This window comes from Colletotrichum siamense (genome assembly GCF_013390195.1).
Source record: "Colletotrichum siamense strain Cg363 chromosome Unknown KSG_Cg363_contig05, whole genome shotgun sequence".
In the NCBI taxonomy this organism is placed as follows: domain Eukaryota; kingdom Fungi; phylum Ascomycota; class Sordariomycetes; order Glomerellales; family Glomerellaceae; genus Colletotrichum; species Colletotrichum siamense.
In genome coordinates, this window is record NW_023501018.1 from 2,130,778 (window position 1) to 2,147,406 (window position 16,629).

Sequence of the window (16,629 nt, forward strand, 5' to 3'; positions counted from 1 at the left end):
CACAAAGGGGAAAAGAGATATTTACCCCAGTCTTATACATCATGTCCATCCCTTTCGCCCTCACTTTCGCGCGCCTCCACATTGATGGTCATCCTTCAATGCCAGCAAATGATCGTGTTCATCTCCTACGCCTCATCCGTCTAAGCTCGACGCCACGATCTGCGTCTTCGTCTGCCGGTCGTAAGAATTCGGTCGACTTCTCGATACCATTGTTCCCCAGCAGATAGTCCCCAAAATACTTCATGGCATTGAAGATCTCCTCGCCGACAGGCACAATATTTTCCTTGGGAAGCAGGAAGCCATAGCTGCCAGTGTCACGGAGCTTGATCTGGTAGCTGTAGTGAGCGTGCAGCTCGTGATAGAACCAATCGATGGCCGATCCCCCGCCAGTCTCGATGCGCCGGACGTTGCTGTCACCGCCTCGAGAGGCGACGGCACCTTCACAGGCAGAAGTGACCGAGTACTGTTCGCCATTGGAAAGACGAATGGCCTTGGCAAGTCCGGTCGCGAGTTCTTCGAGGTTCTCAACATTGGGTGGATCCACGTCACAGGAATAAGCGAATGGAAAGAGGATCTGTTGAGAGTACGAGTGCAGATCGATCAACCCCACGAACTCAGCCTTCTCCTGAGACTGGCTCTTCGCCCATTTTGCAAGTGCAATGGCTTCGGTTGCCTCCCAGGGCTCGGTGCCGCCATAGCTCTCGGAGCAGGGGTCGTTCTCAGAATCCAAACCGCTCCATTCGAAACCGAACGCGTGATCGAGGTCAAATCCACGGCACCACTGCATTCCGGTCTGTTGTCTGGACTTGCGCCAGAGTCGGTCGACTTGCCAGGTGTACTCGATGCCGTCAGGGTTAACCGCAGGAACGAAGACGAAGTCGAAGTGCTCGAGCAGCTTGGTGATCATGGGCTCCTTGCCAAAGGACGTGATGAAGGACCACGCGACGTAATTTGTTGTGGTTGTAGATATCCACTCGCGCGCATGCATGCCTCCAGTGACAACAACCGTTTTCCTCTTGCCGCCAGGAGTTTCAGGTGTTTTGACCCCGACCTTGAGGGCGGGAATGTCGCGACCTTCGAAGGACTGCCCGATGCTGATCATCTCAGTAATGGAGGGGAACATGGCTTCCATCAGGCGCATCCACGGCACAATGACCTAGGCTAGGTTAGTTCCATGGCATTGGGAGATAGTTGAAGGCGGTGCCATCACGTACAGAAAGAGGCTGATACTCTTGGAAGAAGACGTTATCGCCTTCGTGACGGGACAGCTGGACTGATGTCCGGCGGTCATCGAGGCGTTGATTTCGTGCGGGAGCCGCGACGGCCGGATAGGTATCGTAGACAGACGCAGCCAGATCAGGAATCAATGTGGAATATGAGGACCTCAGAGACGAGGGCAGCAGACCCAAAAGGGAGGCAATGTCGGCATTGCGGATGCGGATGTCGACATAGTCTTGGTTAAAAGCCCAAACATCGAGAAACAGGCGCGTGGCAGCCTCGGAGAAGACGGTCTCCTCCTCAGGGATAGTCAAATTGAATCGCAGAACGACCTGATCATTGTATTTGGTCCGAAGGCTGGCTTTCCCTTTGTGCGAAGCAGGACGGGCGGTCGACCTGGCCGGCGCGGGGCCGAACACGAATTCAATTGCACCGTCGCGCAGCCAAGTCAGAATTGGGAAGATTCGAGAGGTCGGGGAATTGTGATCGTTATGATGAAGATCGATGCGGGCGGCATTGGCGGAAGGGGCCAGGAGCGTAAGACTAGCAGCCGAGAGCAGTAACACTTGGGGACGCATGTTGGAGGCTCGGCGTGGGTGTTGTCGCTGTCGTCGCCGGCGTCGTCGTTGTCGTCTCGTCTCGTCTCGTCAGGCAGATAGTTGTAAAAACGCTAAACATGAGAGGGGGCTTGGATAATGATGAAAGAGGTCACATAGAGGCGAACGGGAGAGATTGCGACAGGTTCTGCAGCATGACACTCGCCCCCCGAGTCGGAGAGCAGGGAAGCAACCTTGCGCAGGCAGCCGCTTACCTGTGCCTTGGGGGGTTTTTTTTCTTTTTTTCTTTTTTTCTTTCCCCCCCTTCCCCCTTCCTGAATCCCGCGTGTCATCGGGACCGTTGGGGTAACCCAGGAGCATCTTTACGACCAAGAACTCACTGAGACGAAAGCGTTGTTGTCCAAGTCATGCAGTTTTCCCTTTTTTGTTGCTTGATATTGCCCCCTTTCTTTAGCTCCATGTACTTTGCAGCCGAAGAAAACATTGACGAGAGGCGAGCGTGGTCAGTGTCTTGGAACAGAGATTAGACGTCGACGCAGAGACCGGAAGGGTATCATGTCGCTTTCAATCGACGGGGTGCTCATTTCACAGAGGCAATCCCGGGTAATTGACACTGGAGATCTGCAGCGATCATGGCGACTTTCGACTGTGTTCACGGCAGACTGGCTATAGGTATTTGTAGGTAGGGGCAGCACAAGAGTTGGGGGCCGAGACCACGACATTCGAGTCTATACGCCACAAGCACAACCACGACCACAACCCCTGAGACGGACCATGAATACCTGCGGATACCTAAGTACTGCGGTACGAAGCACTGCTGGGGTGTCAAAGTCGCGGTCCCGTCTCTTTTGGAGTGGGCTGGGCTGGGCTGAGCTGGGCCGGGCCACCAGGACTGGTGGCCAGGCTACGGGGTGGTAGACCATGCTGCCATCAATAAAAAGTCCCGGCGTGCATGCCATGTCAGCGGTCCCGGCTCCTGGAGGCTGGGCTGGCTCAGCAGGGAGGTAAAAGGTATGAAGACCTAAGGTACCTTACTTTGAGGTACCTTGCGTCGAGTGTTCGTACACTACCTTATGGGCTGGAGACGCATGTAAAGTATCCGACTGTGAAGGTGCCTACTTAGTAGGTAGGTAATAGAAGGTCTTGGTGGGGCTGCCCGGGCTGTCTGAGGAACAACACAACGACAATGGGATAATCAATACAGAGTACATCACCGGGCCTGACCCTGTTGCCCGCCCGGCTGCCATGCCGTCCACTGACATCCTGCAGTACCTAGGTAGGTAGCCCAGCAGCCCAGCAGCCTAAGGTAGCAGCCCAGCAGGACGGGAGCCGCCAATACCAATCCGGTGGCCCTACTTAGGCCTACCTAGTGCAATTAAGCCCGAGCCAGCACGGGTGCTTACCTTCCTACCCCCTCCCACCTTACCTACGAATACTTGCTCTCTGGCTCTGGCTCTGGCTCTGGCTCTGGCTCTGGCTCTGGCTCTGGCTCTGGCTCTGGCTCTGGCTCTGGCTCTGGCTCTGGCTCTGGCTCTGGCTCTGGCTCTGGCCCTGGCCCTGGCTCTGGACTCGTCGACAACGCGACACCATCTCCAATCGAATTCCCCTGTTTTTCTCGCTCTATTCGTCCATCACCATCTCTCGTCGTAAGGTGCCTTGCCTTGCCTTGCGTGCAACACCGCACCTACGAATCCCCGACCCTGCACTCCCGTCATACCTAACAACACATACTAGCCACGAGCATTTCCCTTCTTCCCTTTCCTTCCCTGGACGTCGTTCGTTTCTCCCCACCTCACTTTTCCATCCATCCTTTCGCCCTCCCTTATTCGATCCCCTGCAACCGCACCGCATTACGTTGCCCCGTACCCAACCGGAGGATGCCCTGGCGTCCTGTCTTCTGCGTTGCACTGCGGCTGGCTTAATACCCTTTCCCTACCTTCCTGACCGGACCTTACCTTGCCTCAACTCACCGTCAGGTACCTACCTACCTACCTACCTTATCTTACTTGCCTGCCTTACCGACTACCTAACTTGGACCTCACCTCATCTCGCTGACTGCCCGCCAACTTCTTTTCCCCTTCCTCAATTGCTCTCTCTTTCCCGCCATCACCATCACGACCCTGACTTCCAATGTGGCCTGCCTCCCTGTTCCGCTGCCCGCTGTGTTGATGGCCTAGTGCCCGGATCCAACGGCTTCCCTTCTCCTGGCTGCCGTCGTCATCCTCCCACTTTGACGTTGTATCCCTGGCAAACAATGACCCATCGCCGTCATGCCTTTTCTACGCCGTCGCGGCAACATGGTCAGCGAGACCGATATGAGGCGCCATACCATTCTTGATGCCGATGCGCCTCAGCTCCCGCCGCTTCCGCAACATTTTCCACCCCAGCAGCCTCAGCAACAGCAGCAGCCTCAGCAAGAGCAACAGCCTCAACAACCGCCGCTACCCTTGCCGCAACGCCCACCACAAGAAGTCCCCCGAGTCTCCGTGTCTGCCTCCATAAGCGAAACCCCTTCCACCTCCCTGACTGTGCCCGCGCAAACCGACGGTGACATCGATACCTCGACACGGCTCGATCCTGACGACGCAGACGCTCGACCAGATACTCCTCCAATCCAGGATGAGACGCCTAAGCATCGTCGCTTTTCAATCCTGAGGTTTCGCAATGCCTCCGACTCCCAGCTGTCATTAAGGGCCAAGCAGCAGGCTGAAAAGCCTCCCCCTGTCCCTCGGCGTGTGTCTCCTCCAGTCCCTTTGCGGCACCAAGCGCGCCTGACCCTGTTCATTGTGCTAACCATCCGCGCCAGCCCCTGAGATTATCACGACCGCACCCACAGTCGATTTCCAAGTACCGCAGAAGAAGCAGTCTCGAATGCGACTTGCCGACCGATTTCGAAGATCTGGTGAGCTGCCCAGAAATAGCGAGGATGGGGGCAACCGAGCCATGACGTGGAAGTCATCTAGGAGGAAAACGGGCCTGGAAGACCTCGCTTCTAGAAATCGGCCTACTCTTGTCACTTTCGAGGAACCCAACCGCCCGTCTTCGTCCAGGGCGCCCACCAACGGAGACCATCACGATGGCATCGCCTTGTCACTCCCCGCCAATCGAGCTTCCGAATCATCGCGATCCGATGCGAGCTTCGGGGAACAACTATACCCCACAACTACCGCAGGCACTGCAGGCACCGCAGCTAACTCTCCTCCAGTGCCGTCAAGCACTAGCTTCTTTCGCCTGGGTCGCAGGAAACCCAAAACACCATCGCCCATGTTCGACTTATCACATCTGCCTCAGAAAGGCAAGACCGCCGCCAACGGCGCAGACAATAATGAAACATCCTCGTCATTAGGCGCAGCTCACCCACCCATCGCGTCAACATCCAGAGAGGGCACTCCGCGACCCCATCATGGCTCGAGGCCCCCATCAAGCTACAGCACACACGCCGACTCCGTGTCGTCCTCTGCCCCTGATCAGCATCCACTCAAGACGAACCCCTCACCGGCAACTGCACTATTTCGTCCCGGCTCGACTCACTCCGGTCAGTCATCACCGACCCGAGCCCGGTTGCAACGCCGAGGGAGATCTTCGACCATGAGCTCTTTAGGCAGAGATTCGTTGGAAGGGCATCTCGATCCAGGAGCAAGCCGAACATCCACGTCGATCGGGCGCAAGAGCTTTGGCGATCTCTTTGGCCTGAACAGACTGCGACAAAACTCTGATCTGGGCCAGAGAGCGGGCACGCTGACACCTGCAACCCCTGGCTCCAACACATCCAAGAACAATTCACTCCAGATTGCGCGGGAGCCGATTGCCTTGCCTGAGAAGCTCGAGGACGAAACGCCCGCCAAGTATTTGGCCAGGATAGAAGAGATTCTCAGTAGAGGAGTAATTGCGAGTGCGTTGTCCAAGGGAAGTGATCCTTTCGCGGCAGCCGTGTTGCGGAGTTACATGCGCCGGTTTAGTTTCTTTGGTGACCCGATGGACATGGCAATCCGGAAACTACTCATGGAAGCCGAGCTGCCCAAAGAGACGCAGCAGATCGACAGGTGTTTGCAGGCGTTTGCGAATCGCTATCACGAATGCAACCCGGGCATTTATGCCTCCCCTGACCAGGCCTACTTCGTGGCGTTTTCGCTTCTCATTCTGCATACGGATGTGTTCAACAAGAATAACAAGCACAAGATGCAGCAACCTGACTATTTGAAGAATACCCAAGGCGAGGGTGTTTCGGACCCGATCCTTCGATGCTTTTACGACAACATCACTTACACCCCCTTCATACACGTTGAGGACGACGTGGACCTCAATGGTGATCGACTTATAGCGAACAGAGCCAAGAGGAAAACACTATTTCCTGGAGGCACGCCGGAAACGGCCGCGAAGCGGTCTAACCGTGAACCCCTTGATCCGTATACGCTGATCATAGACGGCAAGCTGGATATACTGAGGCCGAGTCTGAAAGATGTGATGGAGCTCGAGGACCACTATGACTACTTGGGAACGGCAAAAGACCTCAACGTAAAGGAGCTTCAGCGGACATTCTTCAGAACTGGTGTTTTGCAAATTGTGTCGGCCAGGTCACGGCCAGATGCCTTTCGCGACGAAAAGAGCGCTATCAACCCTGCCGAAGCGGCGCAGGGCGTGGTCGATATCAAAATCACAAAGGTCGGTCTTTTGTGGCGGAAGGATGTCAAGAAGAAAAAAACCAGATCACCCTGGCAGGAATGGGGGGCCATTCTTACGGGCGCCCAGCTTTATTTCTTCCGCAACACCACATGGATCAAGAACTTGATGCACCAATACGAATCGCACGTTAAACAAGGCTTTTACGGCGAACCAATTACGTTTAAACCGCCATTACCGGAGTTCAAGCCTGATGGATATCTCCCGACGAAGGAAGCCGTTGCGCTCGTAGACTCCACGTATAAGAAGCACAAGAACGCTTTCAAGTACTCTCGGCCCGGGGCCTTCGTCGAGGAGGTTCTTCTTGCTGACAATGAAGAGGAGATGAACGACTGGCTCGCCAAATTGAATTACGCTGCAGCCTTCACTACGTCTGGCGTCCGCATGCGAGGCGTCGTGGGCGGCAATTACGAGGGACAAAGTCGACGGGGGATCAGGAGACTTGGAAGTTCGGCCTCAGCGCAGGTTATTCAGACTCCCACCGGCGAGGTCAGCATCGTTCGTGGTAAAATTGATCACCAGGAGGCCGAGTCCATTCAGGCTCAACGACGGCAGACCATGATGGACGCTGTTGCTAAAGCAGATGAAGAAATCGCCATCAAGGAGCAAGAGCTGGAGATCCATCTGAGAAACGCTCGCCATCTCCAGATTCTCTCGCCCATCCAAGCCAAGACGAGAGATCAGGTTCTTTCGGCTGCTGCTCACATGGATGTGAAGATCAAGTGGATTCGTATGGACATGTGGAAATCCAGGTGTCATCGAGATGTCCTTTTGAAGGATATGGCCGAAGAGCAGCGACTCCAAGGTCTGGTGCCGACCAAGTCTCAAAATGGCCATGAGATCCGCGAAGCGTCGCCATCCCGAGAAAGACCATCCATGCTCGAGGCAGGATCAGTGACAAGTGTGGGACGCCGCCGGCGGAGGTCATCGGCAGCCATCTCCGTGGTTCAAGGGCCTGCGAAGATGGCGCAAGGGGAGCCAGAATCGCCAACAAATGATGCTTACCAGACACCGCCTACAAGTGCGACCTTCAACCCCCACAAACACCAGAACTCATGGGACTCCAAGGTCTCCAAATCCCAAGAGCCAGTCTACCGCAAACGACCCTGCTCCAGTTCTAGTCAATCCTCTGGTGAGCCGACGTTCTACAGCCCGCAGCAGCATCCGACTCCTAGAAGAGGGAAGGACGAAGAAACGAGTGTGACTGAGGAACATCATGATGACGTGGACGCGAACGAACGTGTTCTCCTTGAGCAGGCAGGCTTGCTGGGATCAGAATCTCATGGCAATCCGCCTGAAAGAAAGCGAACCGGGTCACTCTCTGAGGCTGGAGATGCTTCCGAGTCGCGTGATACCCCGGGGTCCATCGACAAGCAAGACAGGACAAAGATCCGACGAAGCCTGCAACGCACCCTCAGGGAGAGCGCTGGCCATCTTTCGCACCATCGTAGCAGAAAGGGAAAAGAGGTCATCACCGGAAGCGCTTTAGAAGACGCTAGTCGCGAAGACGTGCTTACTAGAGGCACTGGAAGTTTCGTGGTACACGGCAAGAAGGCGTCCGTCATCAATTTCGGTTCCGAACTGCAACAACTGACTCCCGAGGAGCGTCTGAGGCAGCGAAAGCAGGGTCAGCGCGATGAGCCTGCTTCTCCCGCCAGCGTCGAGGAAGATTTCCGCGACGCACTGAATAAATCGTTACTTCCCAAGGAGCGCAGAGAGTCGGGCGCAAGCGCTAGCACAGCAACGGCAAGAAGCTTTCGTGAACTTCACCGAAAGTATTCTTCTGCGCACGCTTCTCGGTCGCCGGCCTTCAGAGGTCAACTCTCAGTGCCGTCTGATGGTGAGAGTGAAGCCGCAGTCAGCTTTTCCGAAGGACGCAGGACGCCGCTGCCCCCAATTGAAAACGAGTCTGGAGACGAAGAAGAAAGTGACGCCGTCGTAGCGAGTCCGGGCGTGACAAGCCCTACTGTGGCAAGTCCGCAGCCAATCCGTGCAGCGTTCTTATCTCCCCTCGAGCCGGTGACGCCTCAAGGACAGGAGAAACGCGAAGAAGAAAAGAGCGACGAGATGCAGCGACTACCTAGTCCTCCGATCCAGGCGGTCAAGGCCTAGTCATCGAAATCGCTGCCTGCCCTGGGGACGAGACTCCCACTTCGGCCGAGTGCATCTATAAATGCGTCTTAAGCCGTCACGCCGAACGAGGCAGCTCGCTTGATGGCCCTGATACGTTAGAGAGCGTCGACAGGGTGACGGATGTTTGATCCGTTGGTCTGAAGCGATAGAGGTGAGGAAACCCTCACTAAATCAGGCGCTGGTGGGTATGCACCCATAGCGTCATTCTTTGTTTTTCTTGACAACAAAAAGGAGGTGTTTATGGTCGATCTAATGGCAGATGTGTACATATGTGTGGGCTCATGGCTAAGCGGGAATGGACACTGGACTTTGGGCATAGCATTGTGAGGCGACTGGGGTCAACAAAAAGGACGGCCGACATGGCTGTGGTGTAGAGTAGAGCACAGCGGTCGAAAGTCTCACAGAAAGACCTGTTGCACAGCGAATTCAATCTTTTCTCCTTCTTCTCCTTACTCATAGGTCGGTTTGTTTGGATACGGGGAGTTGCGTAGACTGCGTTGTAATCTAGCGCGCCAGTCCTCGATCTCACACCTGCGTCCTCCAAGCCGTTCATTTCTTACCCTTCTTCTTCTTCTTGTTTGACGACGTTGGCGCCTTTTCGACCTTGACAGATCCGGCGCCACCTGCAAGCTCCAACGTCTCAACTTCCTTTGCCAAACCACCTTGCGTGGACTCGTTTGCCTTCTTCTTGCCCTTCTTGCCCCTGGGCCGGTAGGTAGAGCGGTCGCGGAGAGGCAGCCATCGCTCGGGGTCCATTTTCCTCCCCTCCTCATAGTTCTTAGGCAGCTTTCTTCTGCGCTTCTTTCTGGCACTTGCTTCAGTTGGCTGGGTTTCCATTCTTCGCTTCGTAGCCTGATTAGCTGGCGTCGCGAGTGTAGCGATGCCTTCGCCAGCCAACTGGCCAGCGTCGATGCCTTGAATGAGACTCTCAATGGGAGGGAGGTCCGTCAGGTATGGCTTGGCCCTGGATGCGTTTGATGTGGCGAACGATGCCACCAGTCCTGCGGCTGCAATATGGTCCGCATCGGTGCCGGGCTTCTCGCAAAGCTTCTCGAAAGCAGCACCTGCGGCAGCGAGATCAACAGGATCAGACGACTTGAGCAACTCGGAGCCGGCACCGCGGAGCAGCGAGTCGGCGTGGCGACCATTCCGCTTCTCCCAAAACGAGGAAGCCTTGGCCAACTCTGTGCGTATACCGGTTTGGCGTCCTTGCTGTTTGTAAAGGGAGACCACCAGAGCGACCAGACCAGGGGAGAATCGAACATCCTGCGCTCCCTGCTTTTCCAGATTGTGCAGGAACGTCTCGAGAATAGACAGTGCCGCACCGGTGTTGTTCGCGGCGAGATAGAGCTGGATAATAGTGAGAATTAATCCGACGTCCGTGGGGCGTTTCTCAAGCAGAGGAATGACGTGCTTGACGTCTACGTTCTTGGATGGACGTAGAGCATGGGCCGCAGCGTTGATGGCAGAGAGGACGTTTGTGTTGGCGGAGACCGTAGGCGTAGCCTCGGCCAAGGTTCTAGAAGTGCCCCGGTAGACGCCGACCAGCTTTTGTGTCTGGACGCCCAAAACATACTGGTTCTGCTTCAGTGGACTCTCTTGGTACTTGAAAAGCTTTGCCTGCTTTCTCAGAGCAGATGCCAGTTCGCCTTCACGCTGTGCGAGGTAAGGATTCTCGACTCCGGTCGCGAGAGCCGACTTGTTATTCTGGTTAATTAGCTTGGACTCGGCGTCCCAACTACTGCGCAGATGTTAGCGAGGTCGAGAATTGAACAGCTGAGCGAAACTTACTCCGAGACAGACAGGCGATTCTGAACGTCAAGTGCCTCCCCAAGCTTGCCTAACCTGGAATATACGTAGACCTGCTGGACCATGATTGGTACCATCTCGGCTTGTTTATCATCCTCGGAAAGATCCTCAGAATCACACAAGCGCAGCGAGCGCTGGAGCAGCGTCGATGCTTTGGACAACTCTCCGCGAGCAATGCAGCCGCAGGCGCTGTTATATGCGAGCTCGAAGGTATCGATATCTGCCGCGAGGGGGGTCGGCGCGACCTCGTCACTCAAGTCGTCCACGGCTTTCCACTCCAATTGAGCAGCGGAGGCCAGGTAGTTGATGTTGAGGTCGTTCTCCTCGTGCTGAGGATCATCGAGCAGACCTTTGTAGAGATCGAGTGCGTCTTTGAAGTCCTCGGCGCGGTAAGCAACTTGGGCAGCAACGTGTCGAAAACTGCGCTGCGGTCTCGAGTTTGCGATCTCGCGGGCCGCCTGAAGTTGTCCAGTCTTGTACAGGGCGTAAGCCTTCTCGAGCACACACGCATCCTGGAGCTTGTCACCACCATCGGCTATGGCGCGAAGGGCGTCGTCGAAGCGATCGAGTTTGAGCAGGGCGACGACGCGGGTGCGGTGGGCAGTGAGGTCGGTCTTGGACTCCTTTATTGAAGCGTTTGCGGCTTTGAGGACCTCTTCATGGTCTTGTATGGAGGCTGCACGCAGCAAGGCGCTGAGGTTGACGGCGGGGTCTGAAGGAGCCATCGTGAGGGGTGCGACGTGTGGTTTTGCTTCAGTTGGGCCGATCCGGCATGTTCGATCGATTTGAGGAGATCTCAAGCAAAGAATCGGCTTGGACTCGCGCCTTGCGACAAGAGGAGGTGAGCAGCAAAGATGACGAAGGGACCGTAGGTACCTCTGGGGGTGATTTCGGCGTCGCGGTTGTCGCTGGCGTCTCAATCAGACATCGGAGAGTAAAGCCACGGTGCGGTGCAGCTCAGGATTGAATTGTGGATAGGTAGTGGGGCAGAGCCAGTGACGTCCAACGGAGACTCGGGGCTTGTAATGCTTGTAGTCTTCCACAGAAGCGCGGCGTATAGGTACATTACGGGTTTAAACAGGTACCTACCATACTGAACGAATTCGTTTTGCGATACCCTTACGCTGGTGGTGTATCAACCTACCCACAATCTCAATTTTTGAAGTCTATCAGTCAGTTACCGCACCGCAACATGGACTTTTCGTGGCGTCATCTGAATCCATCATAAGTCATGCATTCCGCATAATTCGTAAAATCGCATTTCGCCCTCACAACGCACGCTTCTCCGCTCCTTTTGCTTCGCCATATTCTTCAACCGACCCCAAGCCATGTCACTTCGACCGTTCTCATAGTGAACTAGCCGACGGCTGATATTTCACCCCCTTCCAAACAATCCCCACAACCTCTTTCGTTTGGTCTCGGGATGGTACGGCCTCAGGGGATACGTTGGCGGCATGCTGTACACGTCTGAGACGGCCGAGTTGTCTGACTGCTTTCGATGTAGCTTCCTAGGGCGAACCTCACCCAGCTTCGTGCTTCCCGACGACATGGTGGCCATTGAGACGCGCCTGTCCGGGCTGTTCTGAGGAACAACAACTGTGCTCGCAATTAGAGCAGGCATCGGTTCTCGTACCTCAAGCTCCTCCGGTCGGCTGAATTTGCCCTTGGTAGACCTCCCATGCTTCGGCCTCACCTCTTTGTTTGGTGGGATAATTCTTGTGTGGCGCTTGCTCTTCTTGCTCGACTTGGACTTGAGGGATGTACTGCTGAGCCGTCGTGAAAGATCGTTGATGGTTCTAACGGCATCCAAGCGCGACGAGTTGGACAACGACCTCAACGACCGGTAGTCGATGGCTGGGCTCTGGGTTCTTGTCATAACCCGCAGCAGGCGCGTCATGGCCGAAGTCAGGCGTTTGATGACCCTCTTGAGTGAAGAGCGGGCCGCGGCTGAGGAAGACATCGGTAAGTATGTGAGAGGTCTGCAATGAGTCGGCGCATGCGTACCATCTCCTTTCTCCAGGTGGCTTCCATTGAGGGAGAGACGCGATGAGTAGACTCGCCGCACCTCGGATTGGTCAGAACGCACGCATCTTCGGAGTTGTCGTGGTTGGCTGTTTCGCTCTGATTCTTTCAGGCCCCCCAGAAGCGACAAGCACTTGGAGTACGTCTCCAGTAAGGCGTCAACTTTGTCACCGAATCCGCCCATTGATCCAGAAAGCAGAGCCTCAATAGAACAAGAATGTGTGGTGAGCGTGCGCATCTCCGACCGTTGGCCTTCCCCATCCCCGGCCTTACATACAAGGCCGGGCCAGCCTAGCCAAGGAGTCATCACAGTCCTGGTGGTGCGACCAATCCAACGTCCAGCGAGGACGGGGAACGGCAGCGGGGGCAGTTGCACCATCTGGTTGGCTGAGTAACCGCCGCAATAATCCATCCTGACCCTGCAGGCCTTCGCCGGCAATCTATTCGTGATTGACGAGTCGTCTAGGCTGTTGATGGGTTCTTCCGACAATAAAGACTAATCGCAGCCATATCTCGATGCTTGTCGTAGGTATGCAAGCAAGCAAGCCACAACTCCAGTGATCATGGCCGGCTATGCCCGTCTTGTCGGCCAGACCTAAGGACTAATAGAGCAGACCAGCTTTCTCCTTGCCAGGAACACGTGTAAATAGGCCAGCCACACGTGGACGGCCTCGATCAGCGGTGAGTTGAGTCAAGTGCAGGTATCTATTCTTTCTAGATGATAAGGCAGGCCGGGCCATTTTGCCAGAGATGGACACTGCATTCGTGCTCTGAAGAGTCTGATGCCAGGTCTGTACAGGGATGTTGTTAAAGCAGTCGAATCAGGCCAGGTTGCGATGTCAATTCGCCCGCGACCGCGCCCGCGCCAAGAGTTGGAGCGTCGGGATCGGATGGCGTTCCCGCAGGGAACAGGATCGCAATCTTGGGCACCAGTCCAATGGACCACAATGAAACGCTCACCGAGTGTTGCCTCCTGGCAAGAAGAGAGTTTTGGACAGCAGCGGTATCATTGTATCTGGAGGTGTGTACTCGTGGAGATATCAATGAAAGATGTGACGCAGGGCAACGTCGCAATAGGCGTGTCTGATTGCCCCATCGTCTGCATGGCCCTTTGGTTGGGTCAACGAGCAGTCGGCGGAGGGGGTGGTTCTCCTCTGTGTTTTGCGGCCGGCCGATGGCGTGGGGGTCTATTGCGAGCGGGCAGGCACATGGGAGGCACTACTTTTTGGTACCCTTACTTTCCACGAGGTAACCGGGCACTCTTCCAAGTGAAGGCTCGTCCGAATGAGCGAATCATTGGCCACTTCCAAGTCGAACCCGACAGTGCTTGGGTGCTTGGTTCAACTGAACCTCTAGCCAAGGTACGGCTAAAGAAGGTGAGCAACCCACGCAGGTTCCTGAGGTACGGTATCCGTACGTGAGGTGTCTTATCTGGTTGCCCCCCACACGCGCCAGTCACAGGCCGCTCATAAAGCACCTGGCGGGCGCTGGCGCGTCCTGCAGCGGGAAGGCCCTAGCAATGGTTTGTTGAGCTGATTGATAACCGTGATGTAAAACGGTGCGACATGCCAAGCTGCTCACCATCATGATGCACACTGTGTAAGGTACACCAAACTGAGCTACCTACCTACCTACCTTACATAAGGTACCTATCTACCTTACATTTAAGGTGTGAACACTGCAAGGCACCACCACTTTGTGGCGGGTGAGGTTTTTCCGGGGGCGGGGCCAGCATTCACTACATTTTACAGTGCGAGCCCCCATGGATGCCTTGAAGGCACCTTACTTAGGTAGGTCACAGGTAAGGTATTCATCGGCGGAGGTATCCGTGGATCCACTCCGCCATCCCCATTATCCTATCCGTAAGGTATCGAACTTGGATGGAATCCCGCCGCCTGAGCCCACTTTCCCGCCCCCCGTTTCCCCGTATCATCACCACCACCACCCGAAAGGCAGTGCTCAAGAAATCCAAAGTACCCTGCCGGCGCAGATATCTCTCGTTTTTGCCGGCCCTTCATCCTCGGCCTCATTGATCCCACACCACTCGATCCAGCCTTGTCACCCACTCGATCCCTGTCGCAACCCTACCCCCCGGTTCACGCTGCAAAACCTGACAAGGCCAACTCCTGTTGGACGTCTGTCTTCCACCCTTCCCCTTGCCGCTTAAGGCACACGCCCTTTTTATCTCTATCCAATGCCACTTTGTTTCCACTTGGCCAACATCTTCCACAATCCGCCTCATCATCAGCCCGAAATCCTCGCCATCGCCCTTGCACCTCTCTCTCCCTCTCTCTCTCCAGCCGAATCCGCTCTCCGCCCGTGCCATCCATACCTTACCGTAGCGTCCCGTGCCTTACCTCAGATTCTTCACCCAGGAATCCCACGTCTCCAGGTAGGTAGAGATACCACACCACGGGTATGTTCTCACTCGGTCAGTTCCCTCATTTAAGTCCAGACTCCCGAACCCACTTCGCCCAGACCCATGCTTCCCGGTCCCGGCAAACCTCCCGGTCAATTATCTCAGTTGTATCCGTAGTTATCTCAAGAGCCGCCCCCGCCTACCCTACCCGCCCGCAACAAGGCCTTTCTCTTCGACCAACTACTTACTACTTTGACCTGTGACATCTATCGCGTCCACACATTTGTCTCCTTCAACGCCGCCATCGCTCTCACTCACCTCATCGCCGGCTGCAGCAATCCCACGTCGCTCCTCTCGATCCGTTCCATGGACCGTCCACTCCACAGGATCGCAGTCTGTCATTCAGCTCACGTCCGGACTTCACTCGACCACGTTGTTTTCTACCTGCGATAGCATCTTGCCCGGATTACAGATCTGCCTTTTGGGCTTGCTGTTTTAGCAGCGGTCGATCATCAGCACTGACACTGGCACCCTAACCTCCTCACTACCCTACCTGCTCGATGTCGGCCACCACCTCCTCATCACCGCTGCAAGGCCCCAGCGGTAGTGTTGACGGGGCGAACCTTCCCCAGGGTCACTGTCGCTATATCCTTCTGGTCCCAGGCATCAAAGGTCAGCGATGTGCTTGCGCGCACTTTTCTTTGAATCGGTCAACCCCCGGTGCCAGTTGCGACTGCGGACATATGGCCTGCTACCATGTCAAGGCACCAGAGCCATCCTCGGCCAGGCACGAGGTGGCGTTGCTCAGACAGCGTTTACAGGCGCTGGAAGAACATCTTGATCATGAACGACAGGGAGGCCTCGGAAACATCGTTACTAGAGTGAGCGAGCTGGAGGAGCTGGTCGAGAAAAGCCGTGAGGAGATCGGCCAAGAGATCAAGGGATCATACCGAAATATCACTAGAGTCTGGCAGTCAGTCGATCATTTAGAACGGCAAGCTGCTCAAATGCAACAAGGCATACATTCCCACACGGAGCGACTAGGGAATGTAGACTGCGAACTGCGGAACATCAGCAATCGACAAATGGAACTGTTCGACGCCGATGACAGCATGGAAGAAAGATTGGAACAGTTGGAGTCGGACAAGGACTCATTGGCCACACGAGACGCAGGAAAGCTGGAGGTCACGGTTGAGGCAGCGACTTGGCCCAGTGGCCCAGATTCTCGACCCCGACGCCAACCCACGCCGACCCGGACAGCTCACGGAAAGTCTGTCAGTGACTTGGAACTCTCCCGGCCTGAATTTCGTGCTTCCTCTTCACCTGGCGCGACTGGGTTTGCCGGTAACCCAAGTAACTGCGGCGCATGGACTGTTCACATTTCCCTGCTTCCAACCTTCTCACAGCCGTTCCCCTTTGAAAGGGATACCAATGCCTACAAGCGATGCCTCTCGCGTGGTCTGCATCGCACAGTTGTTGTGGGGGGTCCTGATAGTGACTCCTTCACGAACGCTGTCGCGAGAGCCTTCGAGGGTCTGTTGAAAGGACGGCCATGGATGCCTCTGCAGGCGAAGCTTTGCGATGCAGAACGGCTCCAGGGCCTCCCAATGTTACGACCACTGGACCCCAACCTTGTCGACAGCGAATACAACGTTGACTTCCTGCGGAAGCACTGTGGCGTGTGCGAGCCCAGCGGGAAGATCGAGTCGTTATACATCGCCATGCGCAAAGATAAGCTGTCTTGGCATTTTCTGCGAAACTCGCCGAAATTCATTGACGGCCTCGAGAATTGCTGGGTGTATGACCATTACCTTGATCCCAACGACCCAGTGGAGGACGACAGCATAGACG

The 16,629-nt window shown here is 55.5% G+C and overlaps 4 protein-coding genes across 4 annotated transcripts; 1 reads left to right on the forward strand and 3 right to left on the reverse strand.

Annotated features, from left to right (window-relative positions):
- Window positions 1-118: 118 nt before the first annotated feature.
- On the reverse strand, window positions 119-1,796 carry ecm14 (putative metallocarboxypeptidase ecm14; the record flags this gene model as incomplete). The annotated part of the gene is made up of 2 exons (XM_036640020.1): window positions 119-1,156; window positions 1,215-1,796. The coding sequence occupies 2 exons, from the start codon at window positions 1,794-1,796 to the stop codon at window positions 119-121; spliced, it is 1,620 nt and encodes a 539-aa protein (XP_036494175.1).
- Window positions 1,797-4,045: 2,249 nt separating this feature from the next.
- sec73 (Protein transport protein sec73) lies at window positions 4,046-8,567 on the forward strand (the record flags this gene model as incomplete). The annotated part of the gene is made up of 2 exons (XM_036640021.1): window positions 4,046-4,508; window positions 4,582-8,567. The coding sequence occupies 2 exons, from the start codon at window positions 4,046-4,048 to the stop codon at window positions 8,565-8,567; spliced, it is 4,449 nt and encodes a 1,482-aa protein (XP_036494172.1).
- Window positions 8,568-9,137: 570 nt separating this feature from the next.
- SRP72 (Signal recognition particle subunit SRP72) lies at window positions 9,138-11,122 on the reverse strand (the record flags this gene model as incomplete). The annotated part of the gene is made up of 2 exons (XM_036640022.1): window positions 9,138-10,329; window positions 10,380-11,122. 2 exons carry the CDS (start codon window positions 11,120-11,122, stop codon window positions 9,138-9,140), a joined length of 1,935 nt encoding a protein of 644 aa, XP_036494173.1.
- Window positions 11,123-11,772: 650 nt separating this feature from the next.
- Window positions 11,773-12,603, reverse strand: CGCS363_v008174 (uncharacterized protein; the record flags this gene model as incomplete). Its single annotated transcript, XM_036640023.1, has 2 exons — window positions 11,773-12,344; window positions 12,402-12,603. The coding sequence occupies 2 exons, from the start codon at window positions 12,601-12,603 to the stop codon at window positions 11,773-11,775; spliced, it is 774 nt and encodes a 257-aa protein (XP_036494178.1).
- Window positions 12,604-16,629: the final 4,026 nt, after the last annotated feature.